Genomic DNA, 20214 nt, shown 5'->3' on the forward strand with positions numbered 1-20214 from the left:
AGTTCAAGGGTCTGTGAGACGCTCTCTTTGAGTTGTTAAGTACTGTAGGATGTTGGGAAATTATGCTGTGTGCTGGTCGCTTCCCTGTCTGTCATTCTGTTATGAGTTTTTTCATCATATCAGCTCACGTTTTAGACATGGCAGTGCTCACTGTTTGACTTCCTGATGGCTGACTCAAAGAGATTTGTTAATTCATTTTTCCGAGGAAAGGGGAATATGTGTGTGTCCCAGCAGCTTATTCGGGTCACATCTATCCTGATAGGTGTCCCCCTTCTCTGGAATCACGACATTTAAGCATTCAAAAGAACTGGATACCACTTAGTACTGCAGGCTGCTAGTGAGTTGAAGGAGGCTTGAGCCATCTGCTGCTCAGCACGGCAGTTCTCAAAATTTAAACAGACCTATCTGTCCACTGCCCAGTGATCTCATATAAAGAGTCTCTTCTTGCAGGCAGAACATGGTGTTACTGACCAGGAACTTGTGCCCAGCATATTAACCAAGAAGGAATATACTAACAGTGTAAATATTGACAGCTCTATTTTGTCCATTACTGACTTCATGTTTCACCATTATCCTCAAAACATGAAGTAAAACTTAAATTGCCCTTTGATGGAGTGTGTGTATTTGTATCTGTCAAGATCTTAGAGGAATCTTTTTCTTAACCTTGATCTTATTTTTTATCAAAGTATTGGTTATAAGGACATGGTTCTTTTTACCCTGGGGGTGGCAAAGACTCATCATATGACCCAAACAACACCTGATAAGGTTATTTTTTCTAAGTAGAGAAGAAGAACATATATCTAGGCAATTTTCCCAATGCTTTAAAGTGTAAACTTATGAACTTGACACATAAATATTCACTTTGTTCCTGTATTCCTCTGAAACCCACATTTCTCCTTTGGATTACTCTGGAATTGAGGCTGCAGGACAGGGGTCTTTTACATCCTCCAGTGTATGCAGCATGGATCTCTTCAGGAAACAGTCCTCCCCTTCACTACCCATCCCTGCCCCCTTCCACATTTAAGGAGACATCAATAATTTGCAAAGCCTCAAATGCCTTTGTTATACCAAAGTGATAACTGTCGAGATGTCATTATTTGTCCTCCCAAGTGCCACCGTTCTGAAACTCAGAACATCCTCATTTGTAAGAATTATAAAAAAAAAAAAAAGAAAACAAAAAAACCCACTGTTTTGTGACCCCCGAATGAAATAGTTGCTGGGAAGGAAAACTCAATGGATGCTGAAAGCTGTAAGTGAAAGAAACTGATATTTACCTGGTGTGTCCCACAGGGTACTTTCTTGGGGCAAAAAAGAAACATCTTAACCCAGTGATCAAATTTAGCTTCATTATTAATGGGACAAATGGCTTTAATGTACCATCAAGTACATAGCATCACCTATGAAATATTCTTTCCAAAAATATTTATAACCCAATTCTTACCAAATTTTCAGATCTAACAGGGTTCAGGAAATACAAGGAATAGAGGAAAACAAGGGTGTAGGTACATGATAGCACAAGACAACTGGGGGTGGGTATTTTCAGGTCAAAGTTAGGAAAAAATAGGGGTTAGAAGTGGGATTATTTCGAGACTAAGGAAACTCAATCTAATGCAATGCATGGCCCTTAATTGGATCCTGGTTTGAACAAACTAGGTATAAAAAACAACTTTAGGGTAACTGAAGAAATTTTAACATGTACTGGATTTTAGATGATATTTGGGAATTATATATTTGTCATATGTAATAACAGTTTTATGATTGTATAGGAAGCTATCTGTATGCTGAAATATTTAGAGGTAAAGTTTCATGTCTGTAATTTTATTTTAAAATGGTTCGGTGAAAAATATATGTATATATAGATAAAGAAATACAGAAGGTTAATTGTTGGTGGTGGGCATATGACTATTCACTGTCCTATTATTTTGTATACTGAAACTGCTCATAATGATTTTATCCAAATACCATGTCTCATCCACACACCCATAAAAAATCCTCAATTTGTTCATTAGATCCATCAGATGAATATTCACTTGCCTTATGTTAGTAATAAACAGAAAGGACAAAACAGTAAGAAACCGGCCCTACTTACCTCTTGTAGATTACTTTAGTTATGGGCTTTCATTCTGACATTTTGACCGTAGTGGTAGCAGTAGGACACTGACATTCCACAAAAGCTTGTTCAAACACAATCTGTTACTTTTTAAAATTCTTCTTTAGTAATGTATTCTTCTCTAGTTTTTTTTGGTTTTTGGTTTTTAGTTTATTTATTTATTTATTTTTGGCTGCACTGGGTCTTCATTGCCGCGCACAGGCTTTCTCTAGTTGCAGCGCACGGGCTTCTCATTGCGGTGGCTTCTCTCGTTGCGGAGGACGGGTTCTAGGCGCGCAGGCTTCAGTAGTTGTGGCTCGTGGGCTCTAGAGTGCAGGCTCAGTAGTCTTGGCGCACGGGCTTAGTTGCTCCGTGGCATGTGGGATCTTCCTGGACCAGGGCTCGAACCCATGTCCCCTGCAGTGGCAGGTGGATTCTTAACCACTGCGCCACCAGGGAAGTCCCAGTGATATATTCTTAACAAATACAAAATCCACCCACCCATCCATAAACGCATGCAAGCATGCACACACACGTATATGTTTAAAGGAGGAAAGGAGTAATATATCCTAGATCAGATACTTTGGAGAATTCTTTGTTTGGGTATGAAGGGTCAAAACTGTGTGTTTGCTTAATAAGGCATAGATTTTTGGTAACGTGTTAAAAACTCTTCTTTTTTCCTTCCAATCTGTGGTACTGATAGCTGTCGACTTGCTGGAGAAGATGCTTGTATTGGACTCAGATAAGAGAATTACAGCAGCCCAAGCCCTTGCACATGCCTACTTTGCCCAGTACCATGATCCTGATGATGAACCAGTGGCTGATCCTTACGATCAGTCTTTCGAAAGCAGGGACCTCCTTATAGATGAATGGAAAAGTAAGTCATAGCAGGATGAACATCTAGCTTGAGAACTTAGATTTAAAAATCTTTCCTAGGTGAACCACTAACCAAAAGCTGTGTGGGGGGGTGGTGGAATTTTTTCTGGTTGTATCCAACTCGTTAAAACTTGTAATGAGGGTCTCTAATGCAGAATGCGTATGTTCCTCTGATGGAAACTGTCTGTTGTAGATGACGACACTCTGGACCTTTGAGATGCTTCTGTCTGGTCTGATTTTGTGCACAGCCCCTCACGTCTGCATAGAGCTTTGAGGTTCTCAGAATTTCTGCATTTATACCATCTCTCTGAGCTAAGTAGGGAATAGGGAATTTTTACAATGGATAGAATTGGGGCGAAGAGAGTTTATATCATATCTCTTACCTTAGACATAGTTAGGGATGCAGCCAGAAATGGAACCCAGGTCTCCCATGCCCAATCTCATATTCTCTCCATAAAACACAAATTCAGAACTCGAGTTAAATCCCAAAAGCCAGGATTATCTGTTGCTGTAGCGTGTGGGATTGCTTTGCTACTCTTGAGCATCTTCTCCAGAGCTTTAAAGAGGAGGCACTAGATGATGAAAGAAACAAGAAAAATGGTTCTTTTATATGTATCCTTGAACTTCTGTGTAATCACACGTTCCATTAGGATATTACACACAAGCAATGAGGCAATTATTTGAAGTAGCCCATCGAACCAGCGGCCTGAACAGGGAGGAAGGATCTTGAGCTTAGAAGTTAGGGTGCTTGCCAGCAAAGTGAAAAGTCTAAACTCTCACATCGTACTTTTCCTTCCCAATTTCTAGGCCTGACCTACGATGAAGTCATCAGCTTTGTGCCACCACCCCTTGACCAAGAAGAGATGGAGTCTTGAGTATCTGGTTTCTGTTCCGTTGATCCCACTTCACTGTGAGGGGAAGGCCTTTTCATGGGAACTCTCCAAATATCATTCAAGTGCCTCTTGTTGCAAAGATTTCCTCCATGGTGGAAGGGGTGTGTGTGTGTGTTGTGTGTGTCTGACTTTGTGGAGGGTAAGAGATGATGAGCAAACTATCACAGTGACTTTACGTGGAGTGACAGATGCTCTGTGGCAGCCTCTGCTTGCTCTTGTTCGTGAGAGTCAGCTAGGCGGGCAAGAGCTGCCATCTTGTAGGGTTTGTTAAATGCAAAGTGAAAAATATTAAACATCCCAGACCCCAGTCATGCTTTTGGCATTTTGACCTCTCCTGTGGCCCCACCTTGACGGTGGAGGTTAGACTTGACCGCATCCCACAGTGGCATAGAGAGAAGGCTCACACCTTCTGGCTGCTTCACACCTGGAGCTGTCCCTCAGTGATGCATCAGCCAAAAAGGACCAACTGGCTTCTGTGCACTAGTCTGTGATTAACTTGCTTAGTGTGATTCTCAGAACTCAACAGCTGTACCTGAAACTATAAATATGTCTGTGCCTTAAAAGGAGAGAAGAAAGTGTAGTTGGTTAGGAGAGTGCAGCGGATGAAGTTCTGAGCCAGGCAAGTAGTCACGTTGTTGGACCGCCACTTGTGAACCCGAAGTGGCCAGGGAGCCTTCAGAGGCACCACGTGTGAGCGTGCATATATGTGCTTCTCTCTCTTCCTCCCTCACGCCCACACCCCCACCCGGGTGTCTTTGCCATTTCTCTGCATACCCACCACCTTCAGTGCAGAGGTTTCTTAAGTACTGGCCCCAGTAGTCAGAAGCTGGTTCTTGCTCTCAGTGTACTTCCTGCGTGCTCTTTATTCCTAGCAGAGTGATGATGTGTTTTGCACGTCTTGCTGTTTGAGCATGCACGGTTGCTCGTCCTGTTCTCTTCGGGAGGCCCTGGTGCCAGGCAGGTTTGCCAGTGAAGACCTTGTGGGTAGTTCAGAATCCACGTCACCTCAGCTGATGCTATGGGCAAGTGATGTCATCCTCTCTTCAGCCCCCAGTGCTATTTTGTGTTGAACACAAGTGATACTCCAGGTGCTTTTGATGTGAAAACTATGAAGAAATGGAACAGATGGATGTATAGCATTTCCATTCTTGCCATCTGGTTTTCAACAGACTATTTTTGGGGAGCCGTCAACCAGGAAAGATCAGGGCTTGTCCCAGGAATATCTCAGACTTTGGAGAACAAGTCATTCTCTTCACTCCCAATAACCAATGCTAAGAAATGCTGAAAATCAAAGTGAAAAATAAAACCTCATGAGGCCAGAAACTCCTTTTGCTATCTTTGTCTAAATATGGTTATTTTTTAAAAAGAAAAGTAATGAGGTGTCTTTTCCACCCTTCTTTGGAAAAGGGTCTTCTTGGCAGCTTAACATTGACTTCTTGGTCTTGGTTTGTGGAGAAATAAATTTTGTTTCAGAATTTTCTATATTGCAGGAATCCATTGAGAATATGATTCCTTTTGATGGGGAGAAAGGGCAAATTATTTTAATATTTTGTATTTTCAACTTTATAAAGATGAAATATCCTCAGGGGTGGAGAAGAGTTGTTTTCATAATTTTCTGAATTTCAGGCATCTTGTGCTACATAAGGGCCCATATATTTAAACCTTTTGTGAAAGAAGAAAGCGTAGAGCCACTTCCAGTGTTGGCTGTGTGACAGAATCTTGTATTGGGGCCAAGGTGTTTCCATTTCTCTGTCACAGTGCAGTGATACCTGCACTCCAGAGGGACAGGGTAGGACCCCCAAGTGAACTGGAGCGAGAAGGAAGGAGGCAGCTGATGGTGATCACACCTCACCCGGGAGTCACCCGGAATTCGCCCCCTCTTTAAAGGAAAATGAACGCAGAGGCCTCATCTCCTTTATATGCAGTTCAAATCCTCGTGATCCACAGCAGGATGAATTTTATCAGCCATGTTTTGTTGTAAATGCTAGTGTGATTTCCTACAGAAATACTGCTCTGAATATTTTTTTCATAAAGGTCTTTGCACATGAGACCGTATACGTGTTAAGAGGCTGAATGCGCCAGGAGCCTGGACTCAGCTGGAGCCTGCGTGCGGAAGAGCTCCTTGGTTTCTGAGCATAATGCTCCCATCTCCTGATTTCTCTGAACAGAAAACGAAAGAGAGAATGAGGGAAAATTCTATTTTATTTGTACTCATGAACTTGGCTGTATTCAGTTATGCCATATAGGATGTCATACAATACCACTGGTTAAAATAAAGCCTATTTTTCAAATTTAGTGAGTTTCTCAAATTTATTATATTTTTCTCGTTTTTATTTAATACACAATATAGCATTATATCAATTGTTTTTCAACTGTGGCCTGGCATATGTTTCTGACAGATCTTAATATTACTCCTAAAATGTAGAAAACATTTATAGAGCTCCGTGCTTGTACATTTTATGGTTAAGCAGGTCAGAGTCTTTGATGTGGATGGCCAAAGCAAAGAGCAAATAAACAAGGTATAACACTACGGGCTACACTTGGGTGTCAGAGTGTCCTAGGACAGGGGTCAGCACACTATGGCCCAGGGACCAAATCCAGTCTACCACCTGTTTGTGTAGCCCACTAAAAGTGGTTTTTACCTTTTTAAATGCTTGAAGTCAAAAGAAGAACAGTATTTTTGTAGCATGTGAAAAATAATGTAAAACTCAAATTTCAGTGCCCATAAATAAAAGTTGTATCAGAACACAACCACACGTTGTTTATGTATTGTCTGTGACTGCTTTTGTGCTACAACAGAGTTGAATAGTTACGACAGAGACCATATGGCCTACAAAGTCTAAACTATTTACTCTCTGACCCTTTACAGAAAAAGTTTGCCGACCCCTGGCCTAGGATTTCAGATTCCTCATCTGAAACATGAAGTTTGTTTAAATATGCTTGAGTTCTTTTCAGCTTTGACTTTCCAAGACTATCTGTAGAAAGTTATGTTTTTATTTTAAAATTGTAGGGAGAAGGTTGTATGTGTACATTGTTTATAGACTTTTGAGTAAATGTATTTGATGACTTGTCATATGGCCCTTGACAACAATATTCTTCAAAACTACTGGATTGCATCACAAGATTAAAGCGTCACGAGGTCTCACAGCTGTTCTCAGGGCCTGTGTTGGTGTGCTTCCTTCCTCAGTGGCCCCGGAATGCTGACTGACAGGGGTCCCAGGGTGGGTTGTGAGGCCCAGCCTGTGAGGATGTTGAGAGTGTGCAGCTGGGGGTTTTGTCCTGTGCTGTCTGGTCCCTGGCTGGCAGCTGGGAATGATGGCAGGGATAGAAGGCAAACCAAGCACAGGCTCTTGTCTTCATTCTGTCCTCAGTGACTTCTTAAGGGGGTAAGAGAAAAGAGACCCAGTTGTGACATGTGATACATCAGCCCCTGTAAGGATCAGACAATGGTAGGAAATATTTTGCCTTCCCATACCAGAATCAGCACTGTGACACAACCTTCCTCCCCGGCTGCTGAGAGCAAAGGGCCTGTTTAGCTCAGGGAGGGGGTTGACACCAGAAAAAGCTCACCTAAAAGTGAATCCACTTAAAACGGGGACCAGAATTTCATTGTATATGGTGGGGATTCGGGGAGAGAGGAAGTCTGATGGGGACTTTCATTATGAAAACCGAATGAAATTATAAAAGCTTGTAATTTTAAAAATATTCTTATAACAAAGAATCAAATGTTTGTTTTTCAAGTGAAACCATGTTTAGTATCCTACAATATTCTTTCCATCTGATTTTTACAGCATGATCAGAGAGGGAATGTTTTCAAAAATACTTGAGATCCGGGACTTCCCTGGCGGTCCAGTGGTTAAAAGTCTGAGCTCCCACTGTAGGGGGCACAGGTTCCATCACTGGTCGGGGAGCTAAGATACCACATGCCACTCGGTGGCAAAAATAAATAAATAAAAACTGAGATCTTCCTGTTTTCCTATGGACCTCAATCTCTTGATATTTACATTGTTCTTTTTTTATAAGTGATCACCTTGGTGATCACCTTATCACCTCTCCCTTTATTGTCATCCTCTGAGTCTGCCAGATCCACATTTTTCAGTGGCTTTGCTTGAGATTTGAGCAGTTTTCTAGCATTATTTGTCAAGTTCATCAAATCCGCTCTTTTGTAAGATTTGCAATAATTGCAATTAATCTGCATTATATTTGTGTCATTTGTCATATTGCTTACAATATAATCAATTAGAGACTAAGGAGACTAGAATGGGTAGGATAGGCACTTGGTGCCTTATCTTGTGCAGCACACACTGGGCCTCGCCCAGGTCCCAGCCCCCCTCCCCTGCTTCCTTATCATCTGGTATAGAAACGCACCTCCACCCTCCGGAGAGAAGCAGGCCAGGAAGGGCTACAGCAGCTACCTTCTTCCCTCCCTCAGCCTCTCTTCAGCTCCTCTCTCCATAGCTTCACGTCACTTCCTCTCCCTCTCTGTGGCACTGCTCTAAATGCACACTGCTTTCTCTGTCTCCTGGTCTTTGTGCGTGATATTCCCTCTGCCTAGGACCCCCTGCCTTCTCCTGCCTCACTCCTCTGGGCCAACTTTCCCTATCACTCCCTCTAAATCTTCCCTGAGCATCCCCAAGCTTGGATTAGGTGTGGCTTCTGTGTGCTTTTTTTTTTTTTTTTTTTAAATATATATACTTATTTATTTATTTATTATTTATTTTTGGTTGCGTTGAGTCTTCATTTCTGTGCGAGGGCTTTCTCTAGTTGTGGCAAGCGGGGGCCACTCTTCATCGCTGTGCACGGGCCTCTCACTATCGCGGCCTCTCTTGTTGTGGAGCACAGGCTCCAGACGCGCAGGCTCAGTAGTTGTGGCTCACGGGCCTAGTTGCTCCGCGGCATGTGGGATCTTCCCAGACCAGGGCTCGAACCCGTGTCCCCTGCATTGGCAGGCAGATTCTCATCCACTGCGCCACCAGGGAAGCCCTTCTGTGTGCTTTTATTTTTGGTACTCATCTGCATTAATCAGTGGTGGCACTTGTCACATTGCTTTGTCATTGCCTGGTGTCTGTATCACTTGCTCAAGAGAAAAAAACATGAAGCTTAAGGACACAGACTCTGGAACCAGTCTGCCTGAGTTCAAATCCCAGCCTCTCTATCTCCTAGTGGTATAATCTTGGGCAAATTATTTTTCTCTGTGAATTTACCTCACAGGTTGACAATCCTCATTGTGAGGATTAAATGAGTCAAGATATGTAAAGCCCTTGGCATACAGTAAGTGCTCAATAAATGTTAGCTCAGGGCTGTATGTCCTTGAGGGCACAAACTCTCTTGTGCGCTACAGTGTCCCCATCACCTAGCATGGTACCTGACACAGTAGGCATCTCATCTTTATTGACTGAGTCAGTGAATAACTATCATCTTTTAATCACTTGCAAATCATCTTGTCCTGTTTCCTGTTTTTACAATCGACAGTCTGCAATAGCAAAGACCATCTAAAGAAAGAAACCAAATATGTAAAGATTATCTGCCCTAAGAAACCTTGCCGTGTGCAAGTTCCCAGTTTAAGAAGAGACAAGTGTTAGAATTAGTTTCTGATTCTCTTGGCTCCATCTTGCCGTGTAATTCAAGTTAGATGCACAGCAATTTAATGAATTGGAACAAGAATCAAAAGATTATTGAAGATGGCTAAGGGCCATGATCTAGATAATTTGTTTCCCCATCCATCTGCCACTTTAAAGTGGAAATATCAGGGAAAAAGAAGGGGAATTGGAAGTCATTAGGGTAACTTGCACCCTCATTCAGCCATTCCACAAAGAGCTATTGGGTAACTTTGATGTGTCAGGCACTGAGAACATGGGGAAAAAAATAAAGGTTAGACTCCTGCCCTCCTGGAGCTGACGTTCCAATGGGGGAAGAGTAGTAAACAATGACTGTACCATTTCCCTGGCACCATAGAACAGAACCTCTGGGCATCTTTTGCTGGTGGCCATTTCTGGGCCAGATGCACCTTTGATTTCGCCTCCATGGCACTCAGCAGACAGGGAGTGGGATTTTCTTGCGGAGTCCTGGGCCTGTGTGTCCTCCTGGGTGTTACCTTGACCTCATCAGCTGGCTCCGCTTGCAGGGCAGCCAACACAGCCGTCTGTTGCCGGTCATGAGGTGTAACGTCATCGTCTGTGCCAGTGCATGAAGGCCCGTTTCAGCCCCACCATTGCTCAGGCGTGACCCAACTCGAACCCACAGCTCTGCCTGGTGACAGAGGCATTGCCTATGTGATAATAGCTGCTGACAAAGTGCTTGTGGTAGGGAGTATCCCCATCTGGAAGCTGTTCTCTCCCCTGACAAGTCCCACCCTGCTCCACACCCCACCCAGCCTCTCCCCAGCCTCCATGGGAGTCAGGTAGCCACTCCACGTGTTTCTGTAACTTGCACCAAGCTGACTAGTGTCAAAGCACCTACCATTGTACTTTTTCTAACTACATATTATTATTCTTTCACGACACATGTAAAACATGTTTATTGCTGAAAATTTTTGAATGTAGCTAGGTAACATCTATTACCCCACTACCCGGAAATAATAGCTGTTGGCAGGTTGGTGTAACTCCTAAAAAATTTCCTAAATCTGTAAAAATATATAACTTTTATAAACACAGATGCATATAATTCAGTCATCTGCGTCAATAAATGGTATTGAAACAACTGGACACCTCCTTTCCTCCCTTTAGCTATAATCACTTCCAGGCAAATCAAAGATTTAAATGGAGAAAGGCGTTTGAAGCATGTCACAAAGCCCAGAAGCCACAAGGGAAAGGCTAGTGATTTTGACTACATAAAAATTGTAAAACTTTCATACACTGGAAGCAGTTTGGCAGGACTTAGTAAAAGTGGAAGCTACACATCCCTATGACCCTGTGTTCTACTTCTAGGTAATTATTCTAGAAAAACTTTCCCATATGGGCTCAAGGAAATGAGTATGGGGACTTTTCACTCAGCATTATCTGTAATAGCAGAGAAAAAAAAAAAAAAAAGCCTGGCACAAACTTCAAAGTCCATCAATAGGAGAATAGGAAAGGGAATTCCCTAGTGGTCCAGTGGTTTGGACTCTGTGCTTCCACTGCAGGGGGCATGGGTTCGATTTCTGGTTGGGGAACCAAGATCCTGCAAGCCCCACGGCACGGCCAAAAAACAGAATAGAAAAATAAATTGTAGTGCATTCTTGTGACGAAATAGTACACAGCAGTGAGAACAAATGAACTAGCATGACTTTGCCTTCTGCCCTCCCTTGCTACCCGACCCCACCCCAGATTTCGTCTGTGTCCCAGGGACAACTGGCAATGTCTGGAGACATTTCTGTTTGTCACAGCTGGGGAGTGGAGGGTGAGCTACTGGCATCTAGTGGGCAGAGGCCAGGGATGCTGCTCTGATGCACAGGACAGCCCCTCACCCCCGCCACACAAAGAATTATTGGGTCCCAAATGTAAATGTCACTGGTGCCAAGGCTGAGAAGTCTAAGCTAGATTAAATCAACATGGGTGGATCTCGCCAACAATCTTGAGTGAAAAAGGAAATTGCAGAATTATCTAGCTTGATATTTTTATAGATACATGCATATATAGCACAAGTAAAAAGCACATATGGGAATAATATGCACCAACTTTCCAAATCTGGAACAATCCATCCAGGCATTTTCTTCTCTTTATTCTTTTCTCACGATGCTGGAAACGTCTATTTATTGATATAGAAGATAAACAATACAGTGATAGTGTGTGCCCCCTTGCCTGCTTTATGTAGACTAAATCCGTCCATAATGGAATTATCAGGAGAAATGAGGTGCACATTTTCACCATTTTGATAGCAAATTGCCAACCAGTTCTAACAGCTGGTACCAATTTACGCTCCTACCTGCAGGTGACAGTGTGTTGTCATTTCCTTGTTTGCTCCGCCTCCCTCACTAGGGTATGAGCTTCCTGAGGACAGGGTACATGACATCCATCCACGTCTCCTCCATGTCTTGCTAGGTGCTCAGCAAAATTTGGTGGAATGGATTAAGGCTTTACAACACATTGCTGAGTATGTACAGAGGACAGAGAAAACTAAGACACTCATGCCCTCAAGAAACTTACAGTTTAGTTTTGTTTGAAAGTTAACTGACAGTTCAAGTCTAGGCCTGCTGAGCCGTGATCCTACAGGAGTCAGAGGAGGGAGAGCGCCCGTGGGCAGGAGCAGCCTGGCAAAGCCAGCCCCAGGAAGTGCTACTGAGCCAGGTCTTGAGGCATGAGGGTCCGCCCCATCTTTGGCAAAGCAGAGAAATGGCATTCCAGGCGGGCAACAGCTCAAGCAAAGGTGTGGTGACAGAGGTGAGTAAGGCATGTTTGTGAGATGGTTAGAATAGAGGTCGTTTGTGCATAGATGCCGTGGAGGATCTGATTAGCAAGGCAGGGCCCAGATGGGGGCAATCCTTGTCCAACAGGCTAAGAAGTTTAAACTTTATCCCGGAGGCAGTTGGGAGCTAACAGGGTGGGGAGTGACGAGGAGGCAATGCTGCTCTAACCAGGAAGATCAGTCACAGCTGGTTCACCTGTCCCACCTGCTCAGCCTGGCTCTCAAGCTGCCCAACTGGTGCACCCTCTCCAGGTGACCAGAGCTGGAGCCCCAGCCCCCTGCATGTTAGGAAGGGCGGCCTCAGGGAAGTGTGAGGGAGGGGAGGCCTGACAGGGCCTGTGAGGCAGGGCCAGGAGGACCAGCTGGTGGTTTGTACCTGAGGAGTCCCTTAATCATCCCTGTTGCCACACCTTTGCTTGGGCTGACAGGGGTGCACTGGAGCTGCTCGTGGTGGTTCTTGGGGGCTGATTTTATGTACCTCTTCTCAATTCTGTGTTCACTGATGTCAGGTTGGTAGCGTGAACTTGGCCATGGTGGGGGTACTTATACCACAGAGATCGACAAACACTAGGCATCCCCCAGCGCTGGTTGTCCCACATACCACTGGCTGTTTCCTGCTGGAAGTCACGGGGATTCAGTTATTAGATCTGAAGAACGGCAGGAAAGGAGATTTTTTTTTTTGGCCACACTGCACAGCAGGTGGGATCTTAGTTCCCCGACCAGGGATCGAACCTGTGCCCCCTGCAGTGGAAGCGTGGAGTCCTAACCACTGGACTGCCAGGGAACTCCCGGGAGATTCTTGTTTAGGGAAGCCAAATGGAGCCTTTAGGAAAATGAGTGTCTGCCAAATAACGGAGGCACCATCAGGAGAATAAATTCAGATTCCAAACAGGTAAAGGCTGGCCCTTCACAGGCACCATCCAGTGCAGCTGAGCATAGTGGTTACCAGCACTGACTGCAGCGAGACTCCTGGGCTTGAATCCTGGCTCTGCTATTTATTTACTAGCTGTGTGACCTTGAGCAAGTCACTTCACCTCTCTGTGCCTCATGTTTGTCATATGTAAAATGAAGGGTATTATTAACCCATTTCATAGGGTTCTTGAGAGAAATGAGTTACATGTACATAAGCTCTTTGAACGATTTTTGGCAAGTAATTAGTGCTCTGTCAATATTTGTTAGATACATAAAATAGAAAACTAAGTATTCAGAGAGGCAGTGTGACTTACTTAAGGTCACATAGCAAGTTAGAGGCAGAGTTGGAATCATCCTTACTAGTCTTGTCTGGACTTCTTTGACCCTGACAAGTGTTGTGGGGATGATCCATGTGTCCCAGCGTTGGATGTTTACATAGAAAGGCTGGAGCAGGCAGACCCAGTGGCCTCTGCCCTGGAAGAGCAGGCTGTTGAGGTGTCCTCTGGGTACACAGCCTCCTCTTCCTGGGGCAGGTCACACAGGAGCCCAGGCAGCACAGCGACCCTATTACCGAAGTTTGTTCGTAAGGTCATTCAAGCCAGGACTGCCCCCCAGGCATGAAGGTGAGTTCGGCCAACCTATCAGTTGCAAACAAATAAGACAGAGATGTATGGTAATAACAGCAGCTCCTGTTTATAAAGCCCCTACTACGTACCTGCCATTCAGTCAGTCAATGTATGCCAGGCATAGCTCTAGGAACTTGGGATTCAGCAACAAACAAAATAGACAAAACGCCTACACTCGTAGGCCTGACACATAGCAGGGTATATATAAAATAAATAAAGGCTTGAAGGAAACTGAGGCTGGGAAAGGCAGGTGGGGCATGGCTTGTGATGGGTCAGGGAGGACTCTCAGAGGAGGTGACATATGGCAGTCCTGAAGGACGGAAGGGAGCACTACGCACAAGGCCTGCAACCTTGCAATCCACAGTCTCATTAAATCCTCCTGCCAGGTGGGTGTCGCTCTCCCGTTGTACTGATGAGGAAGCTCAGAGACATGCACTCACCTGCTCAAGGTCACACAGCTCTATGTGTTGGCATGAGATTCAAACCCAGCTCTGCTTCCCAGTCCTCGGCTACTCTCCACTGGCTCAGAAGAGTACGAGCCCACCCAAGAACGTGGATGTCACAAAGCCTGGGGGTGCGTGGTGGGGAGCAGCTGGGGTCATCGGGTTGGCAGGGTATGTATAGGGGTCCTGGGGTGAGCAGGTCTGCGGTTCACTCGGGAACACCTCTTTGAAGAGGTGAGTTTAGAGCCCAACTTTAAAGACCAGGAAGGAAGGGCAATTCCAAAGGGTGGAGGGTCTGTCTTATCTAGAACCTCAGTGGGAGCAGTGAGGGCCGTAGACAGGGAGAGGCCTGCTTTGGAATCAAGTTTGGTGCAAATTCTTGGGGAGAAAAGAGGTCCCCAAGTTCGGGTTGTGCACCCTGGTTTTTAATCAGAGCTTTTTACCACCACACGGAGGTCCAGCCTTGCACACACAGCATAACATGCATGGGCCTTGCCTCAGGAAACAAGGAGAGAACAGTGAAAGCCAAATTTCCAGGACAGAAGGTGCCCAACTGACAGAGGCCACACCCCAGACGCCTCACAGTAGACGGATGCCAAGCACCTTCCCCTACTGTTGCTCCCTCAGGTCCACCGTTTGGGTCCTCAAACCACATCCCCTCACTGCCTCTTGTACCCGCAAGAGACACAAAAATCTTTGGTTCATTCCTTCACTAAGTCTTTACTGAGCACCTACTGTGGGCCAGCATGGTGCTGGGGGCTCAGCAGTGACCAAGACACTGTCCTTGCCCTCATGGAGCCATTTTTCCATTTGTGGAGACGGACACCTCACAGAGGACAATGCAGATTAATTAAAAGTGTGGTGAATGCTACAAAGGACAATGCAGAGATCAGAGGGAGCGGAGGCCTCGACATTGCTGGAATATTCCACCAGACGGACCCCAGGCCACGTCTTCACAGGACTGGGTCAAGGACAGGAGGGTCCGTCCAGTAGGCTGGGTGAAGGGAGGTGGCTCTTGGGTGGAGGAGAGGGGGCGTGAAGGACAGCGTGGTGTAGGGTGTGAAGAGGGGAGGTGTGCTTTCTGGGTCCCAAGAAGGCTGTGCGGGGAGCTGCCCCTCTAGCAGAGCTGTCCCTACCCCCATCCTCCACCAGGGGGTGCTAGTGCTGAGGCAGGGAGAGAGGACCGGGTCAAGGCAAGGGGTGGGGAGGCTGAGAGAACAGCTCTGCAGTGGAGGGGCGCCTGTGAGCAGGGCATGTCTGATGTTCCGTTCTTGGGATGGATGTTCTGTTCTGGCCCTGAGTTCCCTAGAAGGGGAAGAGGTACTGCGGGAAGATGGCCCAGTATGCCAGCGGCCAGTAAACTGCCTCCAGGTGTGCTGAGCTGGAGGACTTACCAGAGACTTTTGGAGTGGGGAGAGGGTGTGGCACAGGAGGAATGAGGCTGGAGGGCAGGTCTGATGTGGGAACAGAGTGGAAACGTTTGGAAGGCAGGCACCTGCTCCTCCCCCAGAGATCTGCCGGGCTCACTCCCTTGCTCATTCAGGTGCTGCTCCAATGTCACCTCCTCATACAGACCTTCTCTGCCTCTCCCACTCCTCCCACATCTAAAAACGGTACTCACAGTCCTTCTTTATTTCCTTACTTGGCAGTATTTTCTTCACAGCACTTAACTGTTACCTGGTATTACATTTGACTGAGCCATATAAAATTGTCAAATATCAGCAATGTCATATGGTTCAACCCAATACTGTATATTTGTTCACTGGTCTTTCATCTGCCTCCCCCACCAGAATGTCAGGTCCACCCGGTAGGGATTATTATCTGTTGCATTTCTTTTTTTTTTTTTTTTTGGCCACGCTGTGTGGCACGTGGAATCTTAGTTCCCCGCCCAGGGATCGAACCTGGGCCCCCTTCAATGGAAGCGCAGAGCCCTAACCACTGGACTGCCAGGGAAGTCCTATCTGTTGCATTTCTGCTACATCCTCAGCATCTAGATCAGTCCCTGGCACACAGTAAATGTTGAATGAATGGGTGTATGAATCCTTGGGCTGGGTATTTGGCAAAAAAACTTGATAAAGGAGTTGGACGTGAGTTGGAGCTAACTAGGGAGGTGCTTCTGCAGCTGGGACTGAACAGCAAAAGGGCAGAGCAGCCGGGTACCTGGGCCAGGGAGGCAAAGCTGGACAGCACTGGGGAAGGAGCATCTGGCGAGCACCTACTATGTGCCAGGCACTGAATTAGACACTTCTGTTGTCTCTTTTAGTCCTCATGACGGCCCCATGAGGTGGGTATTGTTACTTACTCCCATTATATAGATGAGGAAACTAAGGTTTAGCGAGGCTAACTAATTTGTCTGAGGCTCACTGACTAACTTAACAAGCCACAGAGCAGCCCCCACATGCAGGGGGCCTTCCCTCTGCATCTCCCTACCTCCTTGCAATTTTGATTGTTTTGTGGAGTTTCAAAAGCCCCTAAGGAGCATGGGACCCTCTCAGATTTGGGGCCAGAGCTCTCAGGCTCTCTTGCTGTTTCATGCTTGCGAGGCCTCAGGCAGGTCATAATTTCTCTTTTTGTAGAGGCTTCATGGCCAATCATGGTGAGAATTTGAGTAGCTGGCCCTGCTGTTTGGGACCGCGAGGACTGTAGTGTTGGAGGAGCTGCCATATTTCTGAGTCAAGATGCAGTCTGGGAGGCCAGGATGGGCACCCAACCTCATAATCATGTGGGGCTTTTGTCTCAGTTTCTAAGAAGTCAGTCCGCAACCCCAAAACCATGTCCCTGCCCTCCAGAGGCTCACAGGCTCGCTAGGAAGACAGCACTACAAGAACAGGCACTTCTCAGGCACTTGCTGGGCGCCAGGCAGCCTGGCTGGTGGTTAAGCGTATAGACTCTGGAGCAGGACACCAGGTTTGAAGACCACGTCCACCACCTTCTTGGTCATGTGTGACTTTGGGCAAATAACTTAACGCCTCTGGGCCTCAGTTTCTCCATCTGTACTAGGGAAATAATGGTATCCTGACACCTGGGAGCTGCCCAGTCCCATGAGCCAGGCCCTGGCATTGCTCGGAGCTGGCCTAGCACAGCTCATCTTGATGTGCTCCTGTTGCGTGCAGACAAGGCCATCTGTGACCACAGCGGATCAAGACAAAAGCAAGACACTCTGTAATCATGTCTGAACACAGAGAAAACACGAGTATTGTCCAAACCACAAACATGACCAAACACTCCCATCTAGCTACCCTGAGTGAAGGCTGCTGCTTTACCAGTTATGGCTCTCTCCTCATCCTAGTTGGCCGTCCTTCCAGATAAGATTTCTTTTTTTTTTTTTAAATTTTATTTATTATTTATTTATTTATTTATTTTTGGCTGTGCTGGGTCTTCGGTTCGTGCGAGGGCTTTCTCTAGTTGCGGCAAGCGGGGGCCACTCTTCATCGCGGTGCGGGGACCGCTCTTCATCGCGGTGCGCGGGCCTTTCACTATCGCGGCCCCTCCCGTTGCGGGGCACAGGCTCCAGACGCGCAGGTTCAGCAGCTGTGGCTCACGGGCCCAGCTGCTCCGTGGCATGTGGGATCCTCCCAGACCAGGGCTCGAACCCGTGTCTCCTGCATTAGCAGGCAGATTCTCAACCACTGCGCCACCAGGGAAGCCCCAGATAAGATTTCTTAAGACACCTAATCATAGAATCACCTCCACTTCCTGATGGCACCTCATCTGGAACAAAGTCCAGCTTCCTTATACCCTCTACCAAATTGCCTAACGCAAGCCCAAACCTTCCAGTAAGTCCTTTCCAACACCCTCTTACTGAGACACACACACCCCCGCCCCCGGTTCCCACGTGCTTGTTCTCCCCTCAGTGCAGTGAGTGACAAACCCAGCTTGTTCACCCACAGGTGTGTTTCTGGGGATCTTTGGCTGGAGGCATTGACAGTCCCTACTTCATTGGGTTGTTGTTTTACTGCACTTGGAATGAAGCATTCCCAGGACCCTTTAAATATACTTATCATGTTTTAATATCATTTTCATTTTACAAGGAGGACACTGAAACTCAGAGAGGGGAAGGAACTTTGCCCAGGGTCACATAGCTGGTAGTGCAGAGGCAGGATGGAAATGCAGGTCTCCATTCCAAAGTTGGTTTCCTCACCCCCTGCCTCGACATTGACAGGGCAAACACCGACCACACTGGGCCAGTGTCTGGGAGGAGGAGAGCAGAGGGGCCTCGGAGCTCAAAGAGAAGAGAGCCCCGGGACTGTGGGAGGGGACACCCAGGAGGTCCTCAGTGGCCCCTCCTCTTCCTCTCCCATCCGTGACTTCCCAGACAGGATCGCCCAAGGCCATCTCTCCAAGGCTGCCTGGCTGCTGAGTAAACACAGGCCCAGCGGAGGCCCGAGGTGGGGGTCAGCGTCAGCAGAGTCTGAGGCCTGAGTCACTACCTGACCATTGCTTACGAGCCATTCAGAGCCACAACCTGAGTGGCCAGCTCGTGCCCTTGCAGGATTGCACCCACCTGGGCAATGAGCACTTCCCTGGTATTCCTTACCTTTCTGGGCTCACCTCTGCCACACTTGGTTTTCGAGACACACAGCACAGAGGCTCAAGGCCCATCCCTACCCTGGAGAACTGGATCCTCAATCCAGAAGGAAACCTGAGTCTCCCGGACAACTCTCTCTTGCCTGTGTCCAGCCCTAGACTCTGCCTTCCAGGATCCTGCCCCAACTTCAGAATCACAGTGCCTTCCACTGGCGCCACCGACCCCCAAGACCCAAAACTCCTGCAGCCCTCCCAGGCTCATAGCCCCTCACCTTTTCCTCCTATAGTGTCTCAGGGCTGGAGTAGGGGGTGGGGCAGGGGAGAGGGTGGGGAGTACGTCAGATTTCTAGGGCAGGATGTATGAGGGAGACATGGTTTGATCAGTAGACATGTCCTTACGATGGGTGAGGCAGATGATTTGAAACACAGGCCATCTCCTTTAAGAAGCAATGCCTCTCAACCCAGAGACAATGCACAGCCTTGAACCAGATGGTCTTAGCTTCTTCAACTCAGCTCTGTCCCTTACCAGCTGTGTGACCTTGGGCGAGTTACTTAACCTTTCTGTACCTCAGGTTCCTCATCTCTAAAATGAGGATAATACTACAACTGATTCATAGGCCTCTTCCCGGGATTAAGGGAGGTGTGTGTGTAAAACACTTAGAATAATGACTGGTACGTGGCAAACACAAGGGTTCATTAAATAAATATTTTTTTCACTTTTAATGGACTGACTCTTCCATTCATTCTCCATATAGTTTACACATCCTACTGTGTGCCAGATATGCGTAAGACAGATTCCCTGTCTGCAATGCCTGTTGGGCATTTCTGTGGGATCCCTGCATCTCCCTCCCCCAAACCCCCAATGGTCTGGGCTGTGCCCGACACTGCAGGACTGCATGGGAGGGGCTGTGGCATAGGGTTTGGGTTCAGAAGACTCTCTAGGGAGGACCCCCACCTTTCTGCAGGCCACGAGCAAGTTCCTTTCCTTCTTCTCTACTGTTGACAAAGTGAAGCAAGTGGTCCCCATCCCTTCCACAATCCCCTTCCCAGGCCAGGCATCTGGACCCCTTGTAGCCATTCTCCGCCCCTGACCCTGTTCCTGGGCGTTCTCGGTAATTTAATTTGAGCACAGAATCTTCTCCAGGATGCACAAGCCACCAGACACAGGTGGCAGAAGGCCTTGGCTTGTCATTGCCCTCATGAGGCATTAGGAAACCAGCAAAAACTACATTCAAAACTGGAAATTTGAACCTAGACTGGATAGTTGTTATTACAGGATTACTGTTATTAATTTTAGGTGTAAAAATGATACTGTAGTTGTGTTTTTAAAATAATCCTTATCTTTTAGAGATACAAAAAATATTTATGGATGAAATGATATGATGCTTGGTTTTGCTTCAAAATGATGGGGGAGGAAGTATGTAGAGGAAACAGAATTGACTAGGAGTTGATGTAGTTGTTGAAGC

At 46.5% G+C, this 20214-nt stretch overlaps 1 protein-coding gene across 4 annotated transcripts in view; it reads left to right on the forward strand.

Annotated features, from left to right (window-relative positions):
* MAPK14 (mitogen-activated protein kinase 14) overlaps positions 1-6153 on the forward strand; it is a 70165-nt gene extending 64012 nt beyond the window's left edge. For 2 of the 4 annotated variants that reach the window (XM_007197968.3, XM_007197967.3), the window contains exons 11-12: positions 2793-2966; positions 3773-6153. In XM_007197968.3, coding sequence (XP_007198030.1) covers positions 2793-2966; positions 3773-3840 — 242 coding nt within the window. In that variant the 3' untranslated portion in view covers positions 3841-6153. Of the gene's footprint in view, positions 1-2792; positions 2967-3158; positions 3241-3772 lie in introns of those variants that run through there. The other 2 variants (XR_003622020.2, XM_028162765.2) reach the window with 2 other exon arrangements.
* The last annotated feature ends 14061 nt before the right edge of the window (positions 6154-20214 follow it).

Source organism: Balaenoptera acutorostrata, chromosome 10 (assembly GCF_949987535.1).
Source record: "Balaenoptera acutorostrata chromosome 10, mBalAcu1.1, whole genome shotgun sequence".
Taxonomy (NCBI): Eukaryota; Metazoa; Chordata; class Mammalia; order Artiodactyla; family Balaenopteridae; genus Balaenoptera; species Balaenoptera acutorostrata.